Raw genomic sequence first — 12670 nt, forward strand, 5'->3', positions numbered from 1 at the left:
AACAGCACCATATTCTTGACTATACTGATTCACAGACTGGCTATCAAACCATTGGATTGGAGTGGGTGAAGGGACTGGCTTAGTCAGGCTTAACATCTACCCTTCCACTTAACAGGGATCCTGTAAGAGAATAAGAATACACACTAATGGAAAGTATGGCATAAAATTAAGGGGATCTTAAAAAAGCAAATAGTTTAATTTTGAGTATAATTAGCAAAGATCATTCTATTTTTAGTAAATATATTGCTAGTGTATTTTACCCTCAGTTCAAAGGGAAAGTGCTGCTTTTGTGAAGTGTAATGATGAAAAAGATACATAAAAATAGAGTGGTTAGAGTACTTTTACCCCAATGAATATTTGGATTATTATGAACTTGTGTGAACAATGCCTTATGGACACCCAAAATTTGATTGATCCACCTAGATAACAATGGCAGAATAGTAAATTTTATTGATGTAAGGAATTACTGGGCTTCAAGTGGATATACATAGTTGTAATTACATATATGAAAAACATATGGTGGCACACCCAGTTGAGCATACATGTTACAGTGCACAAGGACCTGAGCTAAGCTGCCAGTCCCTACCTGCAAGGGGAAAGCTAAACATACTCTTGAAGCAGGTCTACAGATGTCTCTGTCTCTCTTCCTCTCTACCTCTCCCTCCCTTCTCAATATCTGGCTGTCTCTATCAAATAAAAATAATTAATAATTATTAAATAATTAATAATTATCTAATAATTAACAATTAATTCTCCATTTCTCTCTGTCCTATCCAACAACGACAACAACAATAATAACTACAACAATAAAACAACAAGGGCAACAAAAGGGAATAAATAAATAAAATAAATATTTAAAAAAATAATTAAAAATGTTTAAAAAAAAGTTGTATTTAGTAACAACTTTCCAATAGAAAAAAGACAAAATAAACCTAGGTGAAGCAGAATGGCTACTTTTTAAAAAATTGCTTTTATTTATTCATTTTATTGGTGATTTAATAATGACCAATGAGATTATAAGATAAGAGGGGTACTATTCCACATAATTCCCACCAGCAGAGTACCACATTCCATCTCCTCCACTGGACGCTTATCCTTCTGGGGACCAAACATTTTTATGGGGTGCGGAAAGTGGGAAGTCTGGCTTCTGTAATTACTTCTCCACTGGACATGGGCATTGGCACGTTGATCCATACTCCTAGTCTGTCTCTGTCTTTCCCTAGTCGGGCAGGGATCTGGGGAGGTAGGGTTCCAGGACACATTGCTGAGGTCATCTGCCCAGGGAAGTCAGCTTGGTGTCAAAGTAGCATCTGCAATTTGGTAGCTTAAAAACATTACAATAGGAAGCAGAACAAATTGTTTAGTAATCAGGAACCTAAAGGTAAGAATATAGCAGATGGGAGTCGGGCTGTAGTGCAGTGGGTTAAGCGCAGGTGGCGCAAAGCACAAGGACCGGCAGAAGGATCCCGGTTCGAACCCCGGCTCCCCACCTGCAGGGAAGTCGCTTCACAGGCGGTGAAGCAGGTCTGCAGGTGTCTATCTTTCTCCCCTCCTCTCTGTCTTCCCCTCCTCTCTCCATTTCTCTCTGTCCTATCCAACAACGACAACAACAATAATAACTACAACAATAAAACAACAAGGGCAACAAAAGGGAATAAATAAATAAAATAAAAATATTTAAAAAAAGAATATAGCAGATGAGATTTGGGGTCTTCATGTTGCAAGAATCTGGGAAGTCTATTTTAGGTAGATTTCAAGAGGCCCATGACTTTACTAATTTTTGCCTGATCCCCACAGCTAACATGAAAGTATTGTCTAAGGAAGATGGTGTCAGAATTGGGAATAGGACTAGAAAGCTGGATCACGGCAGAGAGTAGTTCCCAAATATGGAAAAAGGATATAAATACCGTTAACTGTAAACTGCATTGATTTAGGACACATGTCTGTCCATACAGGAGCCTGTACAACCTCTGTATCCCTGTCTTAATTCACATTCCATGATCACAGCTAGGAACATTCTAGGTTACACTCATTACAGGGTCTCAGTCTTCCTCTAATGACAGAGTATGTTGACCCAGCCCTTCGGAGAGTGGGGAAGTTTTCTGCCATTGTTGTTCTGCATTGAGGGCAAGGTCAGTAGACACCCACAAAAAGGTTTATGATTTTTTTTCCTAGTGGATATGACCAGTGATGGTGTAGGGATCTATTAGAGGTCTAGGGAATGACCACTTTCTAACGATATTGTCTTGAGTAGGATTTCCAGTCTAGAGATAATAGGCCCATGAATGAAGCCAAAGGTATCATTGGGAACAACTAGAATGAGATTGTTGACAGCCTTTATGATAGGAAATTCATGGAGTCCCTTCTCCATTGCATATATACCAGTGGTTTTAAAAGCTCTCTGCTATCCAATAATATTTTTTCTTGTACTAAGAGTTAATGCCCAACCTCACACTGGGCAAATGATTTTACATGTCATTTCAGTTATGCAGTAGATTTGAGTTGGCTGTAAAGACCTCCCAGGTCTCTAGAGCCTATATCCACTAGAGGAATGATTTAACATACAGAAGGTGACTGAGGCTATTAATAGGAGTTAATTTGGATGCCAAGCCTGCACTGGTGGTACCAATGTATGCTAAGGTGCAAATACTCCAGACAAAGCTCTCCATATAATTGTGGGCATCCCAGGCCACATGTTTGATATGATTAAACAGAGATCCCTGTCTCTCAAATACATAAAGATGTTCATAGTAAAGGCCCAACCCCCAGGCCCACTATATAACATTGAGAGGATATTTCTCAATGTTACAGACTCATCTAAGAGGGGACTGGCCTGCTACCTAACCCCACCCAGGGCTCAGTGCTCAGCCAGCTGAGGAGACAAAGGAGAGGGGATAAATACATTTCTAATAATGACTTTTTCTTTGAAATACTAAATTGCCTATAGTCTTAGACCAAGGAGGACAAAAGCAACTGATTGTGTCACTATGTAAGATACAACTATATGTAAATAGCATTAAAGGACATACATTATAGTGAGGTCTTATATGATACAGCAAATCCTAACAATGGGATTTCAAAGTCAACCAAATTTCCAAATGTCTCATAATAATAACTATCTTCTTAAACCCTAAGACAGTAGGAACCTTTCCCATTCTCTATAAAACCTGTATTTCTCCAATCCGGGAAACTTTGGGGGTGGGGCTCACTTTTCTGCATGCTTCTCTTGATTCATAGCTATTGATACTGCATCTGCTGATCTCAGCCTAATCAGTGCAACCACTACCACCTTGACATATTTCACTTTGGATTGTGTCCAGAGACGCCAGGCTGGGATGTCAACTCCAGCTTCATTACTCTGCCACCAAGTTGCAGATGCTACAATAATGCCAACCTGACTTCACTGGAAAGATGACCTCACAATGTACCCTGGAACCTCACCTCTCCAGAGCCATGCCCACTAGGAAAAGAGACAGGCTGGGAGTAGGATCCACCTGCCAACACCCATGTTCTGTGAAGAAGCCATTACAGAAGCCAGACCTTCCTCCTCCTGCACCCCATAATGATTGTGGATCCATGCTCCCAGAGGGTTAAAGATAGGGAAGCTATCAGGGGAGGAAATGGGATAAAGAGTTCTGGTGGTAGGCATTGTGTGGAATTGTAACCCTCTTATCCTATGATCTTGTTAATATTTCCATTTTATAAATTAAAAAAAAAGGAATCAAGAGGTGGATTTTTTTTTATATAAATACACTTTTTGAGGCAAAAGTTAAGAAACTGAAGAATAGAATTAGAGCACAAATTAATGGGAATACAAAAAAGAGTAGAGAAAATTAGACCACAAATTGAAATATTTGAAAATACCTACAAAATTAGATAAAGTGAGAAAAAGAATAAAGCCTGGAACAAAAGGAGACACTGTGGCTAAAGATTCAGGCATAAAAAGCAATATAAGTACTAAGAGCAAGTGAGTACCAACAAATTTTATTAGTTGAGTAAAGAGTAAATTCCTAGGCAACTCCCAAGATTCAACAGAGATTGAGAAGCTGATTTGGGTAATGACCAGAAGTAGGGTGGTTCCCTAGGTCTCAAAGTTAGGAATTTGTTCAAGCCTTTAGGGAATAATCCAATAATTCCTCAAACTTTAGGGATAATCCAGCTTGAGTCACCACATTGATGGAAAAGTTGGATTCACCTTGTTTGAGGATATCTTTGGCTACCCACAATCCTGCACTGGAAGAAACAGATTGGGAAAGGAATGAACAAATACAAACTTGTTTGATACAAGCATTTGAGATCCCTGGTTCATACCACATATGAAGTGGCACACATGTCATACATTTCTTTCTGACACTCTGATTTCCAGCTACAGGTGTTTCTACAGTCAGGCATTTTTCACTATGTCAAAATATAAACAGGCAGTCCCTATGTACTGAACAGCAACTCAAGGACTCTTGTTCAACTCTCCTTACATCCTACGGCTGTAAGTGGTCTAGTGGAAAGACGGCCAATTAAAAGGTGTAAAGTGTACCTAATGGCGAAGGATAAGCTGAATTTAGAGAAAAATGAAAAATGAAGAAAACATAAATGCCCCATCTTTACCATGAAATCTGAAAGGTTACATAGTTGGCATGCATGTAAGAGTAGAGCACCTCTAGCATGAATTTAATAAAATCCCTCCAGTTCATCTCATTTCTGAAACTGCAAGTGATTCAAGATATATTGTTGGTGCTGCTAAGAGAAGAAAAATTAATTCTTTAAAAATGATTTTTTAAAAAAGGCCAAGGGTTGGTGGTGGTGCACCCATGTTACTATGTGCAAGAACCCATATTTGAGCCCCCATTACCCACCTGCAGGGGGGAAGCTTCACAAGTGGTGAAGCTCTCTATTTTTCCTTCCTCTCTCCACAGGCAGTGAAGCAGATCTGCAGGTGTCTTTCTCTCTCCCTCTCTGTCTTCCCCTCCTCTCTCCATTTCTCTCTCCTATCCAAGGACAGCAGCAGCAACAACAACAACAATAATTGCCACAACAATGATAAAACAAGGGCAACAAAAGGGGGGAAATAATAGTCTCCAGGAGAACTGGATTCATGGGGCAGGCACCAAGCCCCAGCAATAACCCTGGAGGCAAAAAAAAAAAAAGGTAAATTCTTACCTAATATTCTACACCCCTATAATATTATTGCTCATTTACTATGTCAAGCTCTAAAGAGGAAACAACAGAAAGTTACAAAAACAAAACAAACGCAACATTTTCATTTCATTGCTAGTATGTTCATCCAACATTATAACTCATAGATTGGATCATCTAGTTTACGGACAGCTTCCTGGCCCTACAGCATATCAGGTGCTTCTTATTTTGGTATGGAATTCTCAGCAGCAGAAGAAAGTCTTAATAAACCCTGGAAGTCTGTCTCAGTCTCATCATGTCTAACTCTACTGAAACTTCTAAATTACAGTGGCCAAATGTGAGACAGTATGTCTCAGTATGTAGCCTGGATTTGCAGTAGAGCTGCCTTTTGTAACATACTATAGAAATAATCCCTGAAAGTATAGGCTTGAGCTGCCTTTTGTATTTGCCTCCACTCATGAAAGACATATAACATAGAGAAGTTACCCAATAAATGGGTGTATGTTGTGCTAAGTAAGATCTTTAATTTTTTTTTTTCCAGAGCACTGAGCAGCTCTGGTTTATGGTGGTATAGGGACTGAGCCCTAGCCATGAGAGTCTCTTTATATCACCATTATACTATCTACCCCTGCCCAGTAAGATATTTATAGGGCAGGGAGATAACATAGTGGTTATGGAAAAAGACTTCCATAAAAAAGAAAAAAGCATAAGCTATGGTTTATTTTTTCTAGTGAAAGACATAAGTGCCATAAACTAATTAAGTATAAAACTAGTAGTTTGTTATCCTCGGAGCTTTAAGGCAGACAGTAGGAAATATATTGACCTCTTAGGTTGAGACATTAATTAGGCTACTGTGTATTATATTAATTAATATATTAATATATTAATTAGGCTACTGTGTAAATAACCTTGTATTAAAACAGGATACAGGTTGTCATTTGCTTGGTTCCTTGCACTGGCTCATAAAGATCAGCCTAGAGTGGGGGAGGTAGCAAAATGGTTATAAAAAAAGACTTTAGTTCCTGAGGCTCCAAAATCTTGGGTTCAATTCCCTGGGCCATCATAAGCCAGCACTGAGCAATGCTTTGTAAATAATTGAAAAAATAAGTATCAGCCAAGACTCCTAGTTTTCCAAATTTGGTTTTAAAAAAGAAGACTTAATGACTGAGACTCCAAGGGTTCAATCCCTGTACCATTTTAAGTCAGAGCTAAGCAGTGTTCTGGTAAAAATAAAATACATTTTAAAAAGTAAAAGATTTTTATTTAAAAAGGGGGATACAGTGAAGTAGTTCACTTGGACAGTGTGCTGCTTTGCCATGTGTGAGACTCGTTTGAACCTGGCCCCCACCATGTTGAAGTAAGCTTCTGTGTTGTTAATCCTCTCTCCCAGTCTCTATTTAAAAATAAAGAAAGCAAAGACCTTTACCACCTTAATCCAAAGGGACCAAGCAAATGAAATAAGACCCTTAAATAAAAACAGCCTGTTCACAGAGAGTGAACCATCATTCTCTACTAGCAGGTGGCACAGTAGGTAATACCAGGTGTCTTGATGTAAATGATGGAATTTGTATGCGAGAACTCCCTGGGTCATTATTATGGACATCTATGATTTACCCACAAAAACGTTTATATGCTTCAAGTTTGATACACTTGTCAACAACCTCAAGGGAGTTTTTATATCTTGTACTTAACCATGCTGAACTGTCCTGGGAACATCTGTCTTTGATTCACCTGGTAAAACAATCCACATACATTCCTAAATATCAATGTAAATTTGGGTATTCCCAAGCTGGTTCATGCTTCAGGCCTATTTGAAATCTATTCCTAGCCCCATTTTACCAAATTTGTCCAGTACTGTCTGTTGGATAGTATGCCAGCTCCCCCGGTTTCTGCTTAACCATATGCCTATATAGGGATAGATTTAATCCCATTCAAAGCTTTGATCTATTTACATAAATCACTTTTATATTTACATAAAGCACTCCAGGGCATTGGTGGTTCTCGCCTGCTCTGCCCCCTCCTTGTCACACTCTGATTTTCACCAGTCACTTTTCTCTCCACCCTCTCTATGTCACATCCTGTTTCCACCCTACTTGGCAAGTATATATAAAGATAGCATTGTGAGTTTTAGGGTACTTGAGTTTAGCTTAGCTCGTCTTAGATTGTGCTGCGTCCTGCATGAATAAAGAGATACTGCCTACAGCTCAACCATGAGTCCCTGGTCGTATGTTACCCACCCGTGAAGCCAGCCCGGTGAAAACAACATAACCCGTCGAAAACAACAACTCTCAACCATACATAATCAGTGGCTCACTAATTGATTCACACCTATTGTTTCCATTGTTAATGCTTTGAGAGGAGCATCTATTACTTACTAAATATTTTGCTTAACCAGAAATATGGCTCATTTGGATAACAGACTGCTAAGCCATATGTGTGGTCCAGGTCTGAGCCCAACTTCCAACACATTAGAAGAAGCTTTGGTGCCATGGTTTCTTTAATTCTCTCTGCCTATTAACAAAGGTCAACCAGGGAGGAGCACAGCTTTGGTAGCAAAACAAACAAAAAATAGTTTTAATATGTCATTTAAAATTATTATTTTGCCTCCAGGGTTATCACTGGGGCTTGGTGCCAGCACTACGAATCCACTGCTCCTGGCAGCCATTTTTCCTTTTTTTTAGTTTATTTTTATTATTATTTTATTATTATTGGATAGGAGAGAGAGAAATTGAGAGAGGAGGGGGAGATCGAGAGGGAGAAAGATGCAACCTGCAGACTTTACCACTTGTGAAGCATCCCTCTTGCAAGGTGAGAGCCTTGGTTTGAACCTGGATCCTTGTGCAGGTCTTTTTTTTAGTTTATTTTTATTATTATTTTATTATTATTGGATAGGAGAGAGAGAAATTGAGAGAGGAGGGGGAGATCGAGAGGGAGAAAGATGCAACCTGCAGACTTTACCACTTGTGAAGCATCCCTCTTGCAAGGTGAGAGCCTTGGTTTGAACCTGGATCCTTGTGCAGGTTCTATGTGCGTTTAACTTGATGTGCCACCCACCCAGTCCCCTAAAATTACTTTTATATACATAAATTATCATTATTATGAACAGAAAAACTAGAAATAATGAAAAATATTAATTACCAGTTATATAACAGAAGCAAACAATTCATAAAATATTCAGATCATTAATGTTCCAAGTCAAAATGCCAGTATTTTTACTGTCCTGTGAATAAGATACTCATGTGATCAAAGATCTCTTCTTAACCCTAAAGTTGTTTTGTTTTGTTTTTAAGAAAAATACTTAGGGGGTAGTGCTTTAGCATGTAATCAAGTGTTTAAAGTCTCAATTATGTTAAATTTAGATAAAAAGTAATGGATTATCTGCAAATTTTGACTTTTGATCTTTTTTGTCTTCATTACAATTAAATTTCATATTCAAGCTTGGGCACTTTGGATTATTACTTTTCATACATGGCTTTTGTTTCCTCGGGTTGGTAATTATTTATTTATTTATCTATTTATTTATCTATTTATTTATTTATTGCCTCTAGGCTAGGGCTCGGTGCCTGCGCTATGAACCCACTGCTTCTGGAAGCCATTTCCTCCCCTTTGCTGCCCTTGTTGTTGTTACTGTTGCCATTGCTGTTGCTGTTGGATAGGACAGACAGAAATAGAGCAGGGGAAGACAGTGAAAGGGAGAGAAAGAGACATGCAGACCGATTCATCGATTGTGAAGTGACCCTCTGCAGGTGGGGAGTAGAGGGCTTGAACCATATGCTGGTCCTTGCGCTTCGAGCCATGTGCTCGTAACCCGCTGTGTTACCGCCCAGCCCCTGGGTTGGTAACTTTTAATATTCTTTATTAAAGAAAATTCTAGATTTGAATTTAAAAAAATGAATCGAATGCATAATGGCTATGCAAAGACACTCATGCCTGAGGATCCAAAGTCCCAGTTTCAATCTCCTATGTTAACATAAACCAGAGCTGAGAGTGCCCTGGTTAAATAAAATAAAATAAATAAATGAAAAATTATCTGTATCTGTGCTTTTTATCTGACAACAACATGCCCCCACCCCCTTAATCGCAAAATAGATTGGCAGAACCACTCTGTAGTCAATTATTTATGGAAAACATTGGCCCATCGGAGACAAACGTGGTCAGATGATACCAGAATATTGACCTGGACTTGTCTGGTGAAAAGAGAGGGAGGGAGGCCAGGTGCTGGACAAGAGATTAGAGAAACCTGAGCACAAAGGCAACAGGTAACACACTGCAGAGAGCAGAACTAGCCAACGCAGAAGAGCAGTCTGGGAGCACAGAGGACAACAAGTAGGACAGAGAAAAGCCGGAGATGGAGATTCAGATATATTAAACTGGAGTAATCAGAGTTGATACAATGTCTCCTTCAGAACCACCTTTCAAAACAATCACTAACCATTGAGATCGCAACTTACTTAACTAGGGAAAATTTGTTACTACAATTCTTTCCAAAAACTGCTCATCTTGAATTCAAGATTAGACAAAACCCAAAACACGCCCCACGTATGGGCGGGTTAATGTGCGTGCGCATGCTCCGGGGTGCGATCTGTCCCGGAGGTTGGGAGCGGGGCTGTTTCCGTAGTTTCCTGGTTTCGGTGGACTCCAGCCCCGCCCGCCTCACCTGTGCGTCACGTGACCCACGCCTCAAGACCTACACTGGAGGGCGGACCCCGTATTGGGTTTTCTTGGTGAAATGGCCCAAGTTCACCTTCCTGTTTAGCTGCGGCGACAACTGTTGGAGGAAACGCCAACGAGGTTAGCCCGACTTCGGGTGTCTGAGTCAGTTTCTCGGAATCTGGTTGTTAGTGCGCAACAGGAACCCGCTGTGACTTTGACAGGCCTGGAGACACGGCCATGCGACCTGGCACGGAGCTGGGCCGTGAGGGCTGCCCGCGTCGCGTGGAAGCCCGGGCAGGGCCTCCCCTGAAGGCCGGTCCCTGTGCCCGGGAGTCTTGGCTCTCCGCTGTTCTGGGTGTCCTGTCCTCCCGCCTGTCCTCCCGTCGCTCACTACATTGAGACTCAGCTGGTTCTTTATCAAATTCTTGTTCTCTTTTTACTGGGGTGGGGATGAGGGGAACGGATGTCTTGGGCTTTTCTGGGGCAGAGAGTGTTTGGCATATTTTGGGTTTGCATTATATAAGACAGAGGCTCGGATGTTGATACTGACAGATTGACCCGGTTTTCAGGGAGATTGAGCATCAGGAGCGACTTAGATGGCTTGAGTGGATGGCACACACCCCAGGACAGGTAGGGGAAACCTCTAGAGACCTTTTCAAAAACAAGCTGACCACAGCTGTCCTCGTCATCTGGCGGCCCACAGTAAAGGGAACTGAGTGCTAGAAGAGTGTAGAATAGAGTTTGCTTGGAAAAATTACCCCGGTGCAATTGCACCCTTGGGATTTGAGAGTTCTCCAGAAAGTACCACCTGATCTTGCTAGTTTTCAGTGCAGTACAGGCGATAATTTATGAGGATCGTTTTGCGTGTTTGCATTTTAGGTTTTCATCGAACATTTTATGTTTGAAAGTGGCTGAACATTGGGAATAAGATAAAAACGAGTAAAGTCATGCCCCATTTGTGTGTGTGTGTGTGTGTGTGTGTGTGTGTGTGTGTGTGTGTGTGTGTGTGTTTGTAGTTTTGTAGGTAGGGCCCTGGTGCTCGGGCTTAACTGCACGTAGTAAGAGGCTCAAGGACTGGAGGTAAGGATCTCGGTTCGAACCCTCGGCTCCCCACTTGCAAGGGGGTTGCCTCACAAGAGGTGAAGTAGGTCTGCAGGTGTCTTTCTCTCGCCCCTTTTAATTTCTCGCCTCCCCTTTCAATTTCTCTCTGTCCTATCCAATAAAATAAAAAAAATGACCACAGGAGCAGTGGAATCGTAGTGCAGGCCCTGAGCCCCGGCGATAACACTGGAGGCAAAAAAAAAAAAAAAAAAGAGAGATTATGCATTTTACAGTCTTTGGGTTATAGTTAATGCTTTGGGGCCAATAATTGCTTGATTTTACACATTTTCCCCCACTTTTTAAAAAAATACTGACAGATTTATTTTACATTTGTAATTATTATGTTCATACATAATATTTATGGGTTGGAATTCAGTAACAATTTTGATGACTAAAATAAAATAAATCTAAGACCAGTATCAGTTTGACCAGGAAAGATGGATAGAAAGAGAGGGAGCGTGGCAGGAGATGTCTGTGAAGTAGTCAATCAAGAGCTAGGTCACACCGGGTTTTTGTTGTTGCTTTGTTTTGTAAGCCATGGTGTGGAGCTTGGATGTTATCCTAAATTAGTCAGTTTGTTCTTAAATGCAATCTGGATACATTCATTTTGGCCATTTTTTTCCTCTTTAGTTTCCTTGATTTATTATTTATAAAAACAAGATGAAACTGACATAGTTTTCAAAATTGCCACTTTTTTATTTTTATTTTTTTAAATAGAGACAGGCAGAGAGACAGAGAGAGAGATAGCAAAGCTTGTATCCAGTAGTGGGCACCCGGCTTGAACCTGGCTTAATACATGACAAAGAAGCACACTATCCAAGTGAGATGTTTCTCTGTCACTTACATTTTGAATGAATTCTTTTATTTTTATGAGTGAACCCTTCAGTTGTATGAGGCAGAGGGAGCAATAAGACATGAATTCATCCTGTGCAAGGAGAAGTTGAGTCTGCTTGTTAAAATTGTGAGCCCTGTTTTTTGAGTTGAGATTAGCAGATCTGGAACAAGGCAATGTTGAAAAGTAATTAATTAAGGGAAGGACTTTAAAGATAAATTACTTGGGATTTAGGCTGTTCAGTATCCCATCAGTTTGAAGTTGCTGAACAGAGTCCTTTTTACAGGAGATAGTGACTTTACTTATCATAGTCTTATTAGTGTTTATTTCTTTCCAAATCATCTTTTTCCTAAATTTTAGAGTGTCCTTTAGAAGTATAACTGTAGGAGCTTTTATTAAACAAATTCTTAGAGTCTCACCCTTTTGTATTGGTTTAAGTTGCATTGACTAGGATAAAGCCATCTTTTTCTATTTGAAAACTACAGGATATTTTACTTGAAACAAAGAATATGGTGAAAATAATTTGTACGCTAGCCGATCACAGTGATGATGTCAACTGCTGTGCCTTCTCCTCTTCCCTCTTGGCAACTTGCTCCTTGGACAAAACAGTTCACCTGTATTCCCTAAGTGACTTTACTGAACTGCCACACTCTCCTTTGAAGTTTCACACGTATGCTGTCCACTGCTGCTGTTTCTCACCTTCAGGATATGTTTTGGCATCATGTTCAACAGATGGTACCACTGTTGTGTGGAATACTCAAAATGGACAGATATTGGCAGTGATGGAACAGCCAAGTGAAAGCCCCGTGAGGGTTTGCCGGTTTTCCCCAGACTCTACTTGTTTGGTATCAGGGGCAGCTGATGGAACTGTTGTTTTGTGGAATGCCCAGTCATACAAGCTATATAGGTATGAATACTTAGACCTTTTCCTTGTTTTCAATCCTATTAACAGGT

At 40.2% G+C, this 12670-nt stretch overlaps 1 protein-coding gene and 1 long non-coding RNA gene across 4 annotated transcripts in view; one reads left to right on the forward strand and one right to left on the reverse strand.

The window, feature by feature from the left end:
- Positions 1 to 3958: 3958 nt before the first annotated feature.
- On the reverse strand, positions 3959 to 9681 carry LOC132534260 (uncharacterized). The gene is made up of 2 exons (XR_009545961.1): positions 9582 to 9681; positions 3959 to 4233 (listed from the first exon to the last, which is right to left on the reverse strand). It is a non-coding gene; the product is annotated as an uncharacterized LOC132534260 (long non-coding RNA).
- A 100-nt stretch (positions 9682 to 9781) lies between these two features.
- The window catches only part of WDSUB1 (WD repeat, sterile alpha motif and U-box domain containing 1), a 49317-nt gene continuing 46428 nt past the window's right edge, over positions 9782 to 12670 (forward strand). Inside the window, exons 1-2 of one of the 3 annotated variants that reach the window (XM_007536425.3) lie at positions 9787 to 9921; positions 12202 to 12623. In XM_007536425.3, the coding sequence (XP_007536487.1) occupies positions 12226 to 12623 (398 nt within the window). In that variant the 5' untranslated portion in view covers positions 9787 to 9921; positions 12202 to 12225. Of the gene's footprint in view, positions 9922 to 12201; positions 12624 to 12670 lie in introns of those variants that run through there. The other 2 variants (XM_060177876.1, XM_060177875.1) reach the window with 2 other exon arrangements.

The sequence above is a fragment of the Erinaceus europaeus genome, chromosome 18, assembly GCF_950295315.1.
Source record: "Erinaceus europaeus chromosome 18, mEriEur2.1, whole genome shotgun sequence".
Classification (NCBI taxonomy): domain Eukaryota; kingdom Metazoa; phylum Chordata; class Mammalia; order Eulipotyphla; family Erinaceidae; genus Erinaceus; species Erinaceus europaeus.